The sequence below is a fragment of the Oncorhynchus mykiss genome, chromosome 11, assembly GCF_013265735.2.
Source record: "Oncorhynchus mykiss isolate Arlee chromosome 11, USDA_OmykA_1.1, whole genome shotgun sequence".
Taxonomy (NCBI): Eukaryota; Metazoa; Chordata; class Actinopteri; order Salmoniformes; family Salmonidae; genus Oncorhynchus; species Oncorhynchus mykiss.
In genome coordinates, this window is record NC_048575.1 from 31149990 (window position 1) to 31165712 (window position 15723).

A 15723-nucleotide genomic window follows, 5' to 3' on the forward strand; every position below is an offset into this window, starting at 1 on the left:
AGGCAACACTGGGCCCCGCTAGGCATCGTTGGAACGTACCATTTGACTAAAACTTCTCTCCTTTGTTCCCTTGGAATATCATTCTCTGCCTCTTTGATAAGGAAAATGGATCATAGCCGTTGCCTAAGTGATCATGCCAAATGTAATCATATTGTCATTGATTAAAGATTTTTACACTATTTTAGCTGAACAGCATACCAGTTACCTTAAAATCCCGATTCCATTTCATGACTTCCCTTACAAAAACAAAAACAAGACATTTGCAGTTTCACATGTGAAAATCAGATATTAATATTTGAAAATCGCATTTTCACATGTGAAATAACTGTTTTCACATGTGGAGCTGAAATATTCACGTGAAAACAAAAAAGACACGTGTGCGGTCAGTTGTGTATAGTTCACGTGTATTCAATGTAAAGTTAACATGTTAACACCACCTTTTCACATGTGAGGAGAATAACATATATCCACCTCACATCTGGAATTATCAGGTGTGCTCTCTCTCCGGCCTCTAGGTCACCAGGCTGCTCGTTTGTGGCGCACACCTGTCACCAGCGTTACGCGCATTTGCCCAATTTGACACTCACCTGGAATGCATCACCTCCTTGATTACCTGCCCTATTTATGTCACTCCCTTTGGTTCCTTCCCCAGGCGCTATTGTTTCCGTTTCTGTTTCCTGTCTGTGTTTTGTATTATGTTACATTTATTTCTTAAAACACTCCCTGAACTTGCTTCCCGACTCTCAGCGCACTCATTACAGGAATGAGCATTTCCATGTGAAAGAGCTTCTTGTAAGAAAACCTTAACTCACATGTGGAATAGGGTTGAATATTTTCACTGTATTTGACATATGTTCAATCCCGAGAATAAATCACTTTTCTCCTGCCAAAACCGGAAGTGTCATTCAAAAGCATCATAAAGCATATAAATAAACCTATGTATGGATTAGACTTTTTTTTAAATTCAAGCCTGATGCTACCTGAGTCTGATGAGCCATACATTACATACATTTTATGAGCCCTAAATTAAATACGTTTTATGAGCCCAAGCCCCCCCCCCCCCAAAAAAAAACGAATGATTGTGGCGTTATCCAATACATAGGCTATATGATATAGGCTACTGCACATTACGCACAACATAAAAACATAAAAGTCCATAGATGTAGCTATGCTCTCTTGGGTAAATAAATTAAACAAGCTCCAGTAGGCAAATACTTTTGAGTGTGAACTGTATTACTGTATTATACTGTATTATATGGACTGGAATTACACACATCGTTCAAACCTTGATAAAGCAGGGAGAGAACATGTGATTCTGATGCAGCACATGCGGCCTACAAAGTAACAAGTATAGGCTAACTAATTTGATTTCTAGAAATATAATAGAGCTTATTTGTATAATTAGTAGCCTGACGCATATATACATTTCATAATATTTCCCCTAATATTATTAGCCTACCTCCTCTTTCTCTCTATTGTTGCTTCATTCCTTCCTCGCTTTCAACAGTTAAATTAAATAACTTTTGTTGTCCTAATCTTCATCATTGTAATGACATCCTTGAATAATAAAGAACTAGAATTAGAAGCAGAAGGCTTTCACTTCTCCTGACAAAGATAGAATGGTTATGGGTCTGAATAAACTAACTGCTATAGCATCGCGCATTCACCCTTTCTTTCAAACTACCCGTGAGTTCTACTGGCTGCTGTATTTTACAATCAGCAAACAATAGCTTGCGTCCCTCTTCGAATAATCTATTGGTATAAGAAATGTAAAAACAAATGTTCAGCAAGCTATTCTAGTCTAGCTTTTCCTGCATGAGACTCCAAGAGCTGAGGAGCATTTTTTAAGGAGAGAGGCCAGTGGAGCACACGGTGCATTCCTATTGCGCAAGAAACAGAAGCTATAAGTTAGAAGCTTATTATACATAACCCCTCATTCATTAGCTAAATATAAGGCTAATACTGCATTGAATTTGTTACCTGAAAGAGGCGGGCCAGGACATCTATTTATAGGGCTATATAGCAATCTAGAGAAGGATGATCTATTTTGGATGCAATTTGAATGGAGTTGATGGAGAGAGAGAAAGACTGCGAGAGTGCGCTCGCGCGTGCACTGATTTAAAGCAACGATATCCGAGTGATAGGCTGATTTTAAATAGTCTGCAGCTGCAATAAAACATCTTTACAATTCAAAAATAAGGTGACCCCCCCCACCCCGAAAGCCAGATGGAGATGTGTGAATGAGACGCACATTCAGTCTTTATTACTGTAGCATAGACTATGCTGCAGCAAATGTAGGCCTACCTGTCACAAAAAAAGTTACCATGATGAGATGATACTGTAGTTCTACATGCATTGTGAACTGTGCTCCATCCCGAGATGGGCTGTCTGTCCCCACCCTGAGTGTTGATGATTCCTCACGCAGAGGCCATAGAGAAGCCATATTTAGATATGTTATATCATTTAACAGTTCCATTTCACACCATGCTGTTCATATAAATAATTTATCATAATTTACCGGTTTCTCGCAGTTATTTATCCCTGCAAAAGGGTGTGGTTTTGGGCGGATAAATCCCGGTTAATCTCGGTAACCAGGTTGCTGCCATTCAACCCTAATGTGGAATTGCACTTTCACATGTGAAAAACGTTCAAAATGTTTTCACTTGTAGATTCATGGTATCACGTTGAAAAATCGCATCCCCATGTTGTCACATTTATTACACATGAGATCATTGATTTCATATGTAGTTTCATATTATCACATGTTGATTTTACATGTTGTCACATGTTATCACATTAACTTCACATAAGATCACATTAAATTCATTAGGTTTTCCAGTTAGATAGTGCACTTCTTTTGACCAGAGCCATATGGTCAAAAGTAATGTACTATAAAGGGAATATGGTGAAATTTGTGACACAGACATACATATACTTCAGTTCAGTCCAGTTCACTTTATTGGCCTTATTCAGGAAGTTGTCTTGTGCTATTGAGAGCGTTCCCCAACACCCCTAGACTCCATTTCATGTGTATAACTTTGCTCACCAAGTCACTCTCTTTCTTCTTCTCCTCCCTCCTTCCTTCCCCAGGCACAGTGGTGATGCAGGTGACCGCTACAGACGCTGACGACGCCACGTATGGTAACAGTGCCAGGGTGGTCTACAGCATCCTACAGGGACAGCCATACTTCTCTGTAGATCCCAACACAGGTCAGTGTAAACAGGCACCCCATCTTTCTTCTTCTTCTGTAGACAGAAAGGAGAGGTAGGGTCAATTACAATGCAAATACAGAGTTCTATAATAATTACCTTCTATAGTCTATCGGTGGCTTGAGGGAGCAAATGTTCCCAGAGAGTCAACCGGGAACAGCACACACAAGGTGCCACTTCCCTGTCTTACTGATGTCATCTTGCACCCGAATGCAACCTAAAGACCTACTGAGAGTGAACCAGGTTGCGAAAAGTGCACTACCCGTCATTACCACGGAGACTGTGTGTGTGTGTGTGTGTGTGTTTGTGTGTGAGTGTGCGTGCAACATGACCATTAACTCCCATGTCAGACTGAAGCGACATGACAGAAAAGAAGGGCAGAACCTCTGCCAACCACCGCCTTTCAATCCCATGGCTCAGCCATCACTGCTAGATTTAATAATGTGTCATGTGTGCTTTGGAATGGACCCTGGTGTTTTGTTTGCTTAAACAAAAGGGAAATTGCAACAAAAAAATCTATTTGCAGATTAGTGCAGGGCTTCACATTAATATGGTTTATCCCAGATGTGCCATGTAAGCTGACATCCCCCCTACACAAAGGCAGGCTTGGACAACAGCATGAATCTCTCTCTCTCTCTCTCTGTATGTCTTCCCCTGTTTGTTTGTGTGGAGTGAGAGAAAGAGAGAGAATAGACAGAGAGTGAGAGAAATAACAAGTAGAGCGAGGGAGAATGAGAGAGAGAAGAAAGATAAAAATAGATAGGGAAGAGAGATGCATTCAGAGACTGTGTATTGGTGTACACATGCACACAATATATTGTAACTCTATATTGAATACACGTGTGTATTTTCCCCCTCAGCACTACTTGAACGGACTAGCATGTTTTTCAGGAGCGAGTCGCTGGCGGTCCTTCAGCGAGTAAGATTGTGCTTTGTTAGGAAAAACGAACGCTGCTGCGTCATCTCTCAGCGCTTCACACACACACGCACCTTTGTGCCTTACTCCTCTCCTGCTGCCACATCCTATGTGATAAAAGAGCAGGATGAGAGTTGTAGAGCCCTGCATTCACTGTGCATTTCACCGATGCTGCATAGATCTCGGGTTGAGTGATGTGCTGCATCAGCCCTTACATCGCCTATTGTTTGATATTCAACAAATTTCCTCTTTAGAAAAAGAGATTGGATCCCGTGAACTCTGTCGATGCAATTGATCTAGTGTTTTTTACTTCTATTTCTGTATTTTACTGTAACAGTCTCTGTAGTTTTGATGCTTCAAATGGATGACAAAAGCCACGGCAGCTCAATATCTGACAGACAGGAGGAGAAGAAGGCAGAGCGCTGCTTTTAATATGTACAGTTGAAGTTGGAAGTTTACATACACTTAGGTTGGAGTCATTATAACTTGTTTTTCAACCACTCCACGAATTTCTTGTTAACAAAATATAGTTTTGGCAAGTCGGTTAGGAGATCTACTTTGTGCATGACACAATTCATTTTTCCAACAATTGTTTACAGACAATTCCAGTGGGTCAGAAGTTTACATGAACTAAGTTTGCTGTGCTTTTAAACAGCTTGGAAAATTACAGAAAATGGTGTCATGGCTTTAGAAGCTTCTGATTGGCTAATTGACATACTTTGAGTAAATTGGAGGTGTACCTGTGGATGTATTTCAAAGCCTACCTTCAAACTCAGTGCCTGTTTGCTTGACATCATGGGAAAATCAAAAGAAATCAGCCAAGACCTCAGAAAAAAATGGTAGAAGTCTGGTTCATCCTTCGGAGCAATTTCCAAATGCCCGATGGTACCACGTTCATCTGTGCAAACAATAGTACACAAGTATAAACACCATGGGACCACGCAGACGTCATACCGCTCAAGAAGGAGACTCGTTCTGTCTCTTATATATAAACGTACTCCGGTGTGAAAAGTGCAATCGATCCAATAACAACAGCAAAGGACCTTGTGAAAATGCTGGATGAAACAGGTACAAAAGTATCTACATCCACAGTAAAACGAGTCCTATATAGACATAACCTGAATGGCCGCTCAGCAAGGAAGAAGCCACTGCTCCAAAACCGCCATAAAGAAAGTCAAACTATGGTTTGCAACTGCACATGGGGACAAAGATCGTACGTTTTGGAGAAATGTCCTCTGGTCTGATGAAACAAAATAGAACTGTTTGGCCATAATGACCATCGTTACGTTTGGAGGAAAAAGGGGGACGCTTGTAAGCCGAAGAACACCATCCCAACCGTGAAGCACAGGAGTGGCAGGACAATTATGTGGATATATTGAAGCAACTCAAGTCATCTCAAGTCATCATTTGAAGTTTGGTCGCAAATGGACAATGACCCCAAGCATACTTCCGAAGTTGTGTCAAGATGGCTTAAGGACAACAAAGTCAAGGTATTGGAGTGCTCATAACAAAGCCCTGACCTCAATCCTATAGAAAATGTGTGGGCAGAACTGAAAAAGCGTGTGCGAGCAAGGAGGCCTACAAACCTGACTCAGTTACACCAGCACTGTCAGGAGGAATGGGCCAAAATTCACCCAACTTAATATGGGAAGCTTGTGGAAGGCTACTTGAAACGATTGACCCAAGTTAAACAATTTAAAGGCAATGCTACCAAATACTAATTGAGTGTATGTGACCCACTTCTGACCCACTGGGAATGTGATGAAAGAAATAAAAGCTGAAATAAATAATTATCTTTACTATTATTCTGACATTTCACATCCTTAAAAAAAAATGGAGATCCTAACTAATTTAAGACAGGGACTTTTTACTAGGATTAATTGTCAGGAATTGTGAAACTAAGTTTAAATGTATTTGGCTAAGGTGTATCGAAACTTCAGACTTCAACTGTAGTCAATTAGAGCTTCACTGAACCTCTGTCCTGACTGATAAACCAGAGATATATATTTTTTATGTGTACAGTATATGGAACACAACTGTACCAGAGAGAGACAGAGCATCTATATTCACCTCAATGTCTTTGTGTCTGAGCTCTAAAGAAATGTGCAAAAGTTATATTTTGTGCATCATACACTGTGATATTACTTTGCATGCATACATACATAACAGTGATGCAGTGATTAAAAAAAAACAGTGTGTGAGGGCTGACCGCCGTTCGAGGTGAGTAATGCTCCCTATACCTTCAGTGCATTTTCTCGCAAAAGGTGGGTAAAATGCTTGCACAAAATTACAAAGGTGTTAAACTGCATATACGTGTGTTTACCCTACACTACACGACTGATGCATACATTATATGTAGTCATTTAGCAGACACGTTTATCCAGAGCGACTTACAGTTAGTTATTCATCTTAAGATAGCTAGGTAAAGGCAATCATGTATCACAGTCATAGTAAGTAAAAATGTTCCTCAATAAAACAGCTATCAGCAAAGTCAGTGCTATAAAGAAAAGACAAGTGTACTGTAAGTGTTAGTGCAAGAAAGGCATGAGTGCTATTTGGTTATTATTATTTTAAATATATTCTTACAGAACACTGATATATGAAGAAATGTATGTATCAAAAGTATCTAATCTCTCTGTCTTTTTCTTACAGGTGTGATCAAGACAGCCCTGCCAAACATGGACAGGGAGACGAAGGAGAACTATGTCGTTGTGATCCAGGCTAAAGACATGGCTGGCCAGATGGGGGGACTATCAGGGACCACCACAGTCAGCATCACCCTGTCTGATGTCAATGACAACCCACCACGCTTCCCCAAGAGTGAGTATAGTGCACACATATACAGACAGATGTGCACACACACACACACACACACGCACACACACACACACACACACACACACACACACACACACACACACAAAATCAAACCTAGTTCACCATACAGAAGGCTCGTGCCAAACAGGCAGCCTCCATCTGGTGTCAATTTCAAAATTAATGTGGATTGGTACTGCGATGCTGCAGCTGCGGTGTGTGTGTGCATGTACGACTGCAGCGCTCTCTGGAAGGCTGGGTATAATTAAATGTAAAGCCATATGACAGAGGGAAGGGTCCTGCACCTTCAATGCGCTCAATGTCACTGTGTGTGGCTCCGCTAATGTCCTTTGTTTCTATTTTTCTTTTCAGTGTTTCTTTTGCCAACCATCTTTCTCTCCTTCACCCCCTCTATGTCCTCTCACACGCTGTGTCTTGTCCCCCTCTCTCCTCTCTCTCCCTTGCTCTTTCCCTCTCTGTTGCATCTGGCGAATTGCAAATATATCAGATTGACAGATTACTGGTGTCATTCTGTTTCCCCTCAATAACAGCACTGTGTCTGTGTGTGTGTTACGCACACAAGCCAAACAGCTCTTCACATGACAAAATGCACACAACCGTAGAAACCCTACCTCCATTTATCACCCTCCCCAACAGGGAGACAAACACTGTCACTGCACCTCACCTCAATGGACAGGACAGGGAGGGAGGGTGGGAGGGACGGAGGAGGGGAGGAGGGGAAGGAGGGAGAGAGAGAGAGGTAGGGGGTAGAGATGGATAGAAAGTAAATGAAGGTGAGACGGGAGGAATAAATAGAGGGATGGAAGGAGGGATGAAGGGAGGGGCCAGGGAGAAAGAGGGAGTGAGAGCAAGTGGATATTGTAATGGGACACCCGGAGGAGGCAGAGTGTCAGGCAGCGATATCATTGTTGTCTGCAAGACTGATGCTTCCTCCTCTCGACCCAATGCTAAATACCTGTTAGCCTGGGAAACCTCTCCATAGTGGTGTGTGTGTGTTTCCATGCCTGTGTGTGTGTGCGTATGCTCGTGTACACGCCTGCCTGCGTATGTGTGTGCGTGAGACAGAGACCTGCCGACTCAGGCGTTGCCAGAATGCTGTCAGGGTGTTTTATGAGGGTGTCAGTAGTGTTTGTCTCTGCAGCCTGTGTGTATATCACTTCCATCCCTTTGCAGACCAAGCCAGCTATTTATTTAAGCATATGAGATACAGTGAGGTGCTTTAGCTAGCAGACAGGGAAGCATTCATTTATCTGGCACAAACCAGGAAATCACCCGTTAAAAATAACAATGTATGTGCCAATATATTCACGTTGAACAAATGATACATGTTTGATTAATGTAGGCTTTTAAGATGGATTCAAATGTTTGAATTAATGGGTTGATCCAGGTGTTACAGAATAACAACAACTAATGTGTGTGTGTCCGTGTCTTTCCTCCAGGTCTGTATGAGTTCAAAGCTCCTGAGTCGTCAGAGCCCGGCTCGACGGTGGCCGTGCTGCGAGCTACAGACGCTGACATTGGCAGGAACGCTGAGATGAACTACCGAATCACCAGCAGTGACGGCCCAGCCATGTTCGACATTTCAACCAATAGGAGCACACAGGAGGGTGTCATCACCCTCAGGAAGGTCAGTGATTGGCTGGATTCCTAATCTACCACTAGCCCATATCCTTATTCCCCTAATTCCTAGGACACTCCTTCAGTATGGCTGGATTCCCAATCACTCCTAGCGCTCTATTTCAATAAACCTAACGCAATGGTAAATCTAAGGGCTGGTGGTAGCGCTTTAGGTTCCGGGGTGTGTCAGAAATATTGTTTCTATTTTCACAACCAATTATGGGCGCAGTTCCTGGCGGTGGCGAGAAAGTGCTGGGTTTTGATGATTAAACAATTTGTAATGTGGTCGCTTCAAATTGTTTATTTACAGTTTTTCATGTATTGTATTGTCATCAAATCCAATTTGAATGTTGTCCGCTATAGCCTAGTTCATTAAATAGCCTGCCCCATATTTGCAAAATATGTTGAACATGTTTGCGGTTTACATTATTCTAATTGCATTGCTTCAAAAAGAAAATACACTACATGACCTGCTCATCGGACATCTCATTTCAAAATCATGGGCATTAATATGGAGTTGGTCCCCACTTTGCTACTAGAACAGCCTCCACTCTTCTGGGAAGGCTTTCCACTAGATGTTGTAACATTGCTGCGAGGACTTGCCTCCATTCAGCCACAAGAGCATTAGTGAGTTCGGGCACTGATGTTGGGTGATGTCAACGATTGGGTGAAGAGATGGAGCAGAGTCAGGCGCAGGACACAGGTTATGAGCAACACAACTGAGTTTACTCAAAAAGTCATGCAAAATTCCAAATAGGAACATACATACACACTAGTACAATCAACAACCACTAAAGACACCAACAATCACGGACAGAACAGAAATGTATGCCAGAGGGTTAAATAAGGAACATGATATGGGAATTGAAACACCTCATCAGTCTTCCAATCCTTTGAAGTCGTGACAGGTGATTAGTTCTGGCTCGCAGTCAGTCTTCCAATTCATCCCAAAGGTGTTCGATGGGATTGAGGTCAGGCCTCTGTACAGACCAGCCAAGTTCTTCCACACCGATCTCAACAAATCCTTTCTGTATGAACCTTGCTTTGTGCAAGGGGGCATTGTCATGCTGAAACAGGAAAGGGCCTTCCTCAAACTGTTGCCTCAAAGTTGGAAGCACATAATCGTCTAGACTGCCATTGTATGCTGTAGCGTTAAGGTTTCCTTTCACTGGAACTAAGGGGCCTAGCCAGAACCATGAAAAACAGCCCCAGACAATTATTCCTCCTAGGTAGCATTCTCCTGGGTTCCTCCAAACCCAGATTCGTCTGTAGGACTGCCAGATTGTGAAGTGCAATTCATCACTCCAGAGAACAAGTTTCTATTGCTCCAGATTCCAAACGCGGCAAGATTTACACCTCTCCAGCCAAGGTTTGACATTGCACATGGTGATCTTAGGCTTGTGTGTGGCTGCTTGGCAATGGAAACCCATTTCATGAAGCTCCCGACGAACAGTTCTTGTGCTGAAATTGCTTCCAGAGGCAGTTTAAGACTCTGTAGTGAGTGTTGCAACCGAGGACAGGCGATTTTTATGCGCTTCAGCACTCGGCGGTCCCGTTCTATGAGCTTGACGTTTCCACTTCATAATAACAGCACTTACAGTTGATCGGCGCAGCTCTAGCAGGGCAGACATTTGACGAGCTGACTTGTTGGTGTTATCCTATGGCATTGCCACTTTAAAAGTCACTGAGCTCTTCAACCATTCTACTGTCAATGTTTGTCTATGGAGATTGCATGGCGGTGTGCTCGATTTTTTCCCCCCCCACCTGTCATCAACAGGTGTGGCTGAAATAACCGAATCCACTCATTTGAAGGGGTTTCCACATACGTTTGTATATATAGTGTACATTAAACATAGGCTATAGCATTCACACTGATATAGGGGCTGGGCCTACTGTAAATTGCAGTCTGTGGACATGCCAAACGTCGTCAATAAGCAAGATTAAATTCACTAGGCTGTTGATAAGGTCTAAAATACAGTTTATAATTCGAAACAAATTCGAATAAAAATAATTGCTGTTGAACCAGCCTTCGTTATAGCAGGCCTAGGGTAAGGGTAGTCTACGGAGGGCTTGGGTTTTGAACATATGACATGGAAAACAAGCAATTGTTACATGAAAATAACTTCTAAATATGAGGTTCACCGCTATTCACCAAGGTACTCATCTCTCGTTTCATGATGTGCATGGACAGATGTAGCCTAACTTTGTCGCTAATGTAAAAAAAAAGAATGAGCTTGGATAGGCTGGATGGGCTGAATAGGCTGTGTTTCCCTTGTCAAAATTGATGCCATAACAAACGCGTTACTGCTTAAACCAACTTTCGGTTTGTCTTAAATATCCCTACCAATTTACATAGCAGGTTAGGTGAATTGGGTTAAGTTTAGAATAAGGGTTAGAGGAACGGGAGAATAAAATGCTACAGTTGTTCCAGATGTAACTCGGACACGCACCCTTTGGATTGCTCGACGGTCGTGAATTACAACCACCCATCCTCCCTGACCAACGTCCTGTCTAAAGTAACTAGACCATTATGTGTGCATAAGTATTTCTGAGCACCTACAAGAAGTATTAAAGTATGTTTCGTTTGGCTCTGAGGCCGTCTCCCTAGAACCTAGTTAGTAATTGCACAAGTGCTAGTTAACAACCCCATTCAAACCGCACGTAGATACAACAATTGTATCCTCAAGTTCATCTGACATGGGGAAGTAGATAAAATGCCAAAATCCCGAGGTATCCCTTTAACTGCTTTACCTTGCCTTTTGGATGGTTGGATTTTTTTCTCCCATATTGCTTACATTTATCCAGTCATGTCAGATTGTACATACCGTACACATGTTCAGCTAGGATGAAATTATACTAGGTATGGATTTCACCAGCACCAGCCAGTGGTACTGAGTTGTAGTATGTTTTGATGTATTAAAAATAATCGGATCGTTGCTTTTTCAAGAACCCCCTCCTCCAATGTGGCTTGAAATCGATCACTTAACTTCCATCAGGTCATCATTGAGTGGAGGAAGATGTAATTGCCTTCTGCTGATGTTACTCTTGTAATGATATTGGAAGGGATCTAAGCTCTCTCTCTATGTCTGTGTGTGTGGTGTGTGTGGGTGTGTGTGTGTACAGGGTCTGGTCTACATCTGAACCTACTCTAATTAAATGGCTTGTCTAGTTAAAGGGCATTTCCTGCACCACTGTCCCCAAACAACACATGTTCATGTTGACATCATCAAACCCCTGTCTAGAGAACAGGAGAAAATAAATCAACGACTTAGAATATGAAGGGTCATATCAAATTACTGTATTTGATTGATATCAAGCGCTGTACAGACGGTGCTCAGTTGAAAGCTCAATGAAAAACCTGCACGGCTGCACGTACACACACACACACACACACACACACACACACACACACACACACACACACACACACACACACACACACACACACACACACACACACACACACACACACACACACACACACACACACACACACACACACACACACACACACACACACACACACACACACACACACACACACACACACACACACACACACCCCTCTCTTGTTAAATGACAGGAGGCCTGGATTTTGTTAGTAGCTACCTCACAACCAGAAACACACGTCAGACATGTTCTCTCCAGACAGCATTAGTGTGGCCTTAAAGGTCACACTTTACGAGTGCACACGCCTTCCTCCTGAAGTGTGCACTCGTAAACTACTCCCTACAAGTTTAAAAGAGTTGAATTGGTGTATGCATTAGCGAGATGGGTGTTTCCATATACCAGTCATTTCTTTTGAAGAAAGAAGAGATTATTGGGATGCACACAGAGAGAGAGGAGAGAATAGATGTTTAAAGGGGGTCTGAACTCGCCTGGCTTTTTCGCCTCATTAAGAGATACAATTTCTGAAACACGAATTGCATCTTAGGGGTGTGGTTTGATATGGGTGTGTTTTGATATGGGTGTGTTATGCTCGCTATATCGTATTTTTTGTTTGTTCCTCTTCACTCACTGTAGCTGAGATATCCCCAACCTGCGACCGTACCAGGACTTTGGCCAAAGGAATAAATTGTGTTTGTGATGCTAGTATTAGCTCACAAATGTTGTAAGAAACTCAAACCATTTCTTGTTCTTTCAAAATAGCATTGGCGACGATGTCTTGTACCTTTTGTTGTCTCATGTAAACAAGTCTGAGGCACTGCGTGCTAATGGATAGTTCTGCTGTCTGTAAAGAAATGGGCAGGCTTTATTTAGGTTGATTCCCCTGCTATGATTGTTTAGCGCACAGCTGTTTTCCCATTCACCCTTATTGCATGCTCCGATCATTTAGATGGGTGCTGCCAGCTGTTCCATGTTACTGGGCATAATTGTGGACTGAAATCCAAACCCTCAATATACAAGGACACTGGATTTCTTAAATCCCACAAATCTCTGTTTTGGAAAATACTGAAAATACTCACACTGAATTCATTCAATTGTTGATGATGTGTGTGTTGTTTGGCGTATGTGTGTCTGTATCTTGCTGTGTGTGTGTCTGTGTGTTTATTGCTTAGACGAGAAAAGTGTTGCATGTCACAGGATGTGTGTGAGTGAGAGGGAAGGAAAGTTAAACAACAACGTGCTAACTGGTGTGTGAGTGAGTGTGTGTGTGTGTGAGAGAGTTGTTAACCCTCTTCTCTCGCTCTCCTCAGCCTCTGGACTTTGAGAGGAAGCGGTCGTACACTCTAAGGATCCAGGTGGAGAACTCCAACCCTGACCCACGGTTCCTGCGCTACGCGGCGACCACGGACGAGGCGACGGTCAAGTTGATCGTGGAGGATGTGGACGAGCCGCCGGTGTTCGACCGGGTCAGCTACGTCATGGAGGTCAAAGAGGACTCAGCCGTAGGCACCATCGTCGGATCGGTCAGTGCCACAGACCCAGACAGCAGCCGCAGCCCTGTCAGGTACTACACACGTGCACAGTGCCTGAGACACCTACTAGTGGTCAGCAGACCTGGGTCAACATATTATTTACTTTCTTTCAAATTAATATTTTACTGTATTTCAGCTAAAATTACACCTTGAACAACTCCTGCCAGTATCAGCGCTTTCCTCAATCACAGTGCAGTGATCACAGAGAAGTGTTATCCTGGAGTGCCTGCTGAAGCTAGAAGTTAGAGCTCTTTATTACTGGTGTCAAATATGGCATCATTCGTTTTTATCAGCGCTCATCAGGAAGGCTGTGCTTTGTAGCATTTAGAGAGTAGGGTGACGAGACGAGGGTAGGGGAAGAGATGAGAAGTTAGGAAAGAAGAGGGGATAAGAAGCAAGGAGAGGGAATGAGAAGAGGAGAGAGGAGGGGACGAGAGTAGCACACACACGCACACACTTTTATCTGGTGTAATTAATCAGGGGAGGGGCCAGGCCCAGCCAACTGAATTATTGAGAATATTAGAAAGGCAGTTGGCACCCCAACAGGACAGATTTAACGAGTTTAGACTTGCTGTCAGAAGCAAGAGGAGCAAAGAGAGAGTGAGTGTGTGGTGCGGTGTATGTGTGTTGAGGTAAAAAGTCAAACTGTTTGTGCTGGTAAACAACAACAAAAATACTGTCTGAGGAAGGGTAGAGGATTAGAGAGTAGACGGAGAGGGGAGATAGGGAGAAAGGAGATGGGGGTAGGGGTGCGGTGGTGCATGGTACCTGAGAGATCTGGTTCACGCCCCCCTCCCCCCTCCCCCGGGGGTCTGCCTCTCCCCTCCACTTCCCTGCTCTCTTCCATATCTACGTTTGTGTCCCAAATGGCACCCTATTTCCTATATAGCACTATGAGCCCTGGACAAAAGTGATGCACTATATAGCGAATAGGGTGCATTTGGGACGCAACCCTACATCCACTACTCTATTAATCAAACTGATGTATCACACTAGTCCTCAGGAAGTGAAGAAAAACAACACTACTAGATAACCTGTGTGTGTTTATGCATTTGTGTGCGTGCGTGTTTGTGTGTGCATGCATTCGCGCGTGTGTGTTTTTTGCGAGTGTATCTCCAAACAGCCATTAGGACCACTACACCATGATAGCACAGATAAACATTTTGGAGTCACTTTTTTTTTTTAGGGGAACGACCAGACCACAACTGTCAGTCATCCAAATTGCTTTCAAATTGGATGATACTGTATGCAGCAGTATGATGTATTGTTGTGATACTCCTCCACTGGGTTTCAGTGAAATAAAGCAAGGACATTTATACTTGTTTGTTTTGTGCAGATACAGGTACCTGATAGAACAGGGTGCAGACAAAGACAGGGGGCATAATATTCCCGTGAATATTTGCTGTGAGGAAGCGTATATTTGTTGTTTGTGTTGTGCAGGTACACTTAATAAACTGCCTCACAGCCAAGGACACGGTGCATTGGGTTTATGTGAAAGGAAGTGAGGATGCTTATGCTTGTTTGTGTTGTGAAGAGGATGCTTATAGTTGTTGTTTGCTATGTGCAGGTACTCTATTGACCGGCGTACAGACATGGACAGGGTGTTCAACGTGCACCCGGGTAACGGCTCAGTTTTCATGCTAAGGACTCTGGACAGAGAGGAGAACCCTTGGCACAACATCTCTGTCATCGCCACGGAGTTCAGTAAGTAGCATGTTGATCATTGATGCACGCACCCACGCACACACACACACGCTCCACTCTATCAGAACAAGAGGAAATTGAGTGCGTGTACATGTGTGTCAGTGAACTACCACAATTACTTCTAGTAATTACATGTACAGTAGTTTGAGCAGTAATCGTATCAAAGGCAGTTATTGTGTTTCCTTGGTGTGGTTATTAAACGTCATGATTCTGTGTTTTATAGACAACCCACGGCTGATTAGCCGCATACCAGTGGACATCAGAGTACTGGACGTTAATGACAACGCTCCTACATTCGCCGCTTACTACGAAACCTTTGTCTGTGAAAACACCAAGGCTAACCAGGTAATGGAAAACAATGTACTATTATTTTAATTTAAACCACTACAGAATGTCTTCTTTCCCGCCTGAGATCCCCCAACTGATCGTATCTTCATCAGTTAACCCTTGCCTCGATCCCAGAAATTGGCCTTATGCCGGAAGGTTTTCAGGTTTCACCTCAGAGCTCCCCACTCTCCTGAA

At 43.0% G+C, this 15723-nt stretch overlaps 1 protein-coding gene across 1 annotated transcript in view; it reads left to right on the forward strand.

The window, feature by feature from the left end:
• LOC110535568 (cadherin-6) overlaps positions 1–15723 on the forward strand; it is an 81120-nt gene that overhangs the window by 61126 nt on the left and 4271 nt on the right. Inside the window, exons 4-9 of the mRNA XM_021620633.2 lie at positions 3091–3210; positions 6779–6946; positions 8401–8588; positions 13276–13529; positions 15065–15201; positions 15425–15546. Of these exons, the coding sequence (XP_021476308.1) occupies positions 3091–3210; positions 6779–6946; positions 8401–8588; positions 13276–13529; positions 15065–15201; positions 15425–15546 (989 nt within the window). The remainder of the gene's footprint in view (positions 1–3090; positions 3211–6778; positions 6947–8400; positions 8589–13275; positions 13530–15064; positions 15202–15424; positions 15547–15723) is intronic.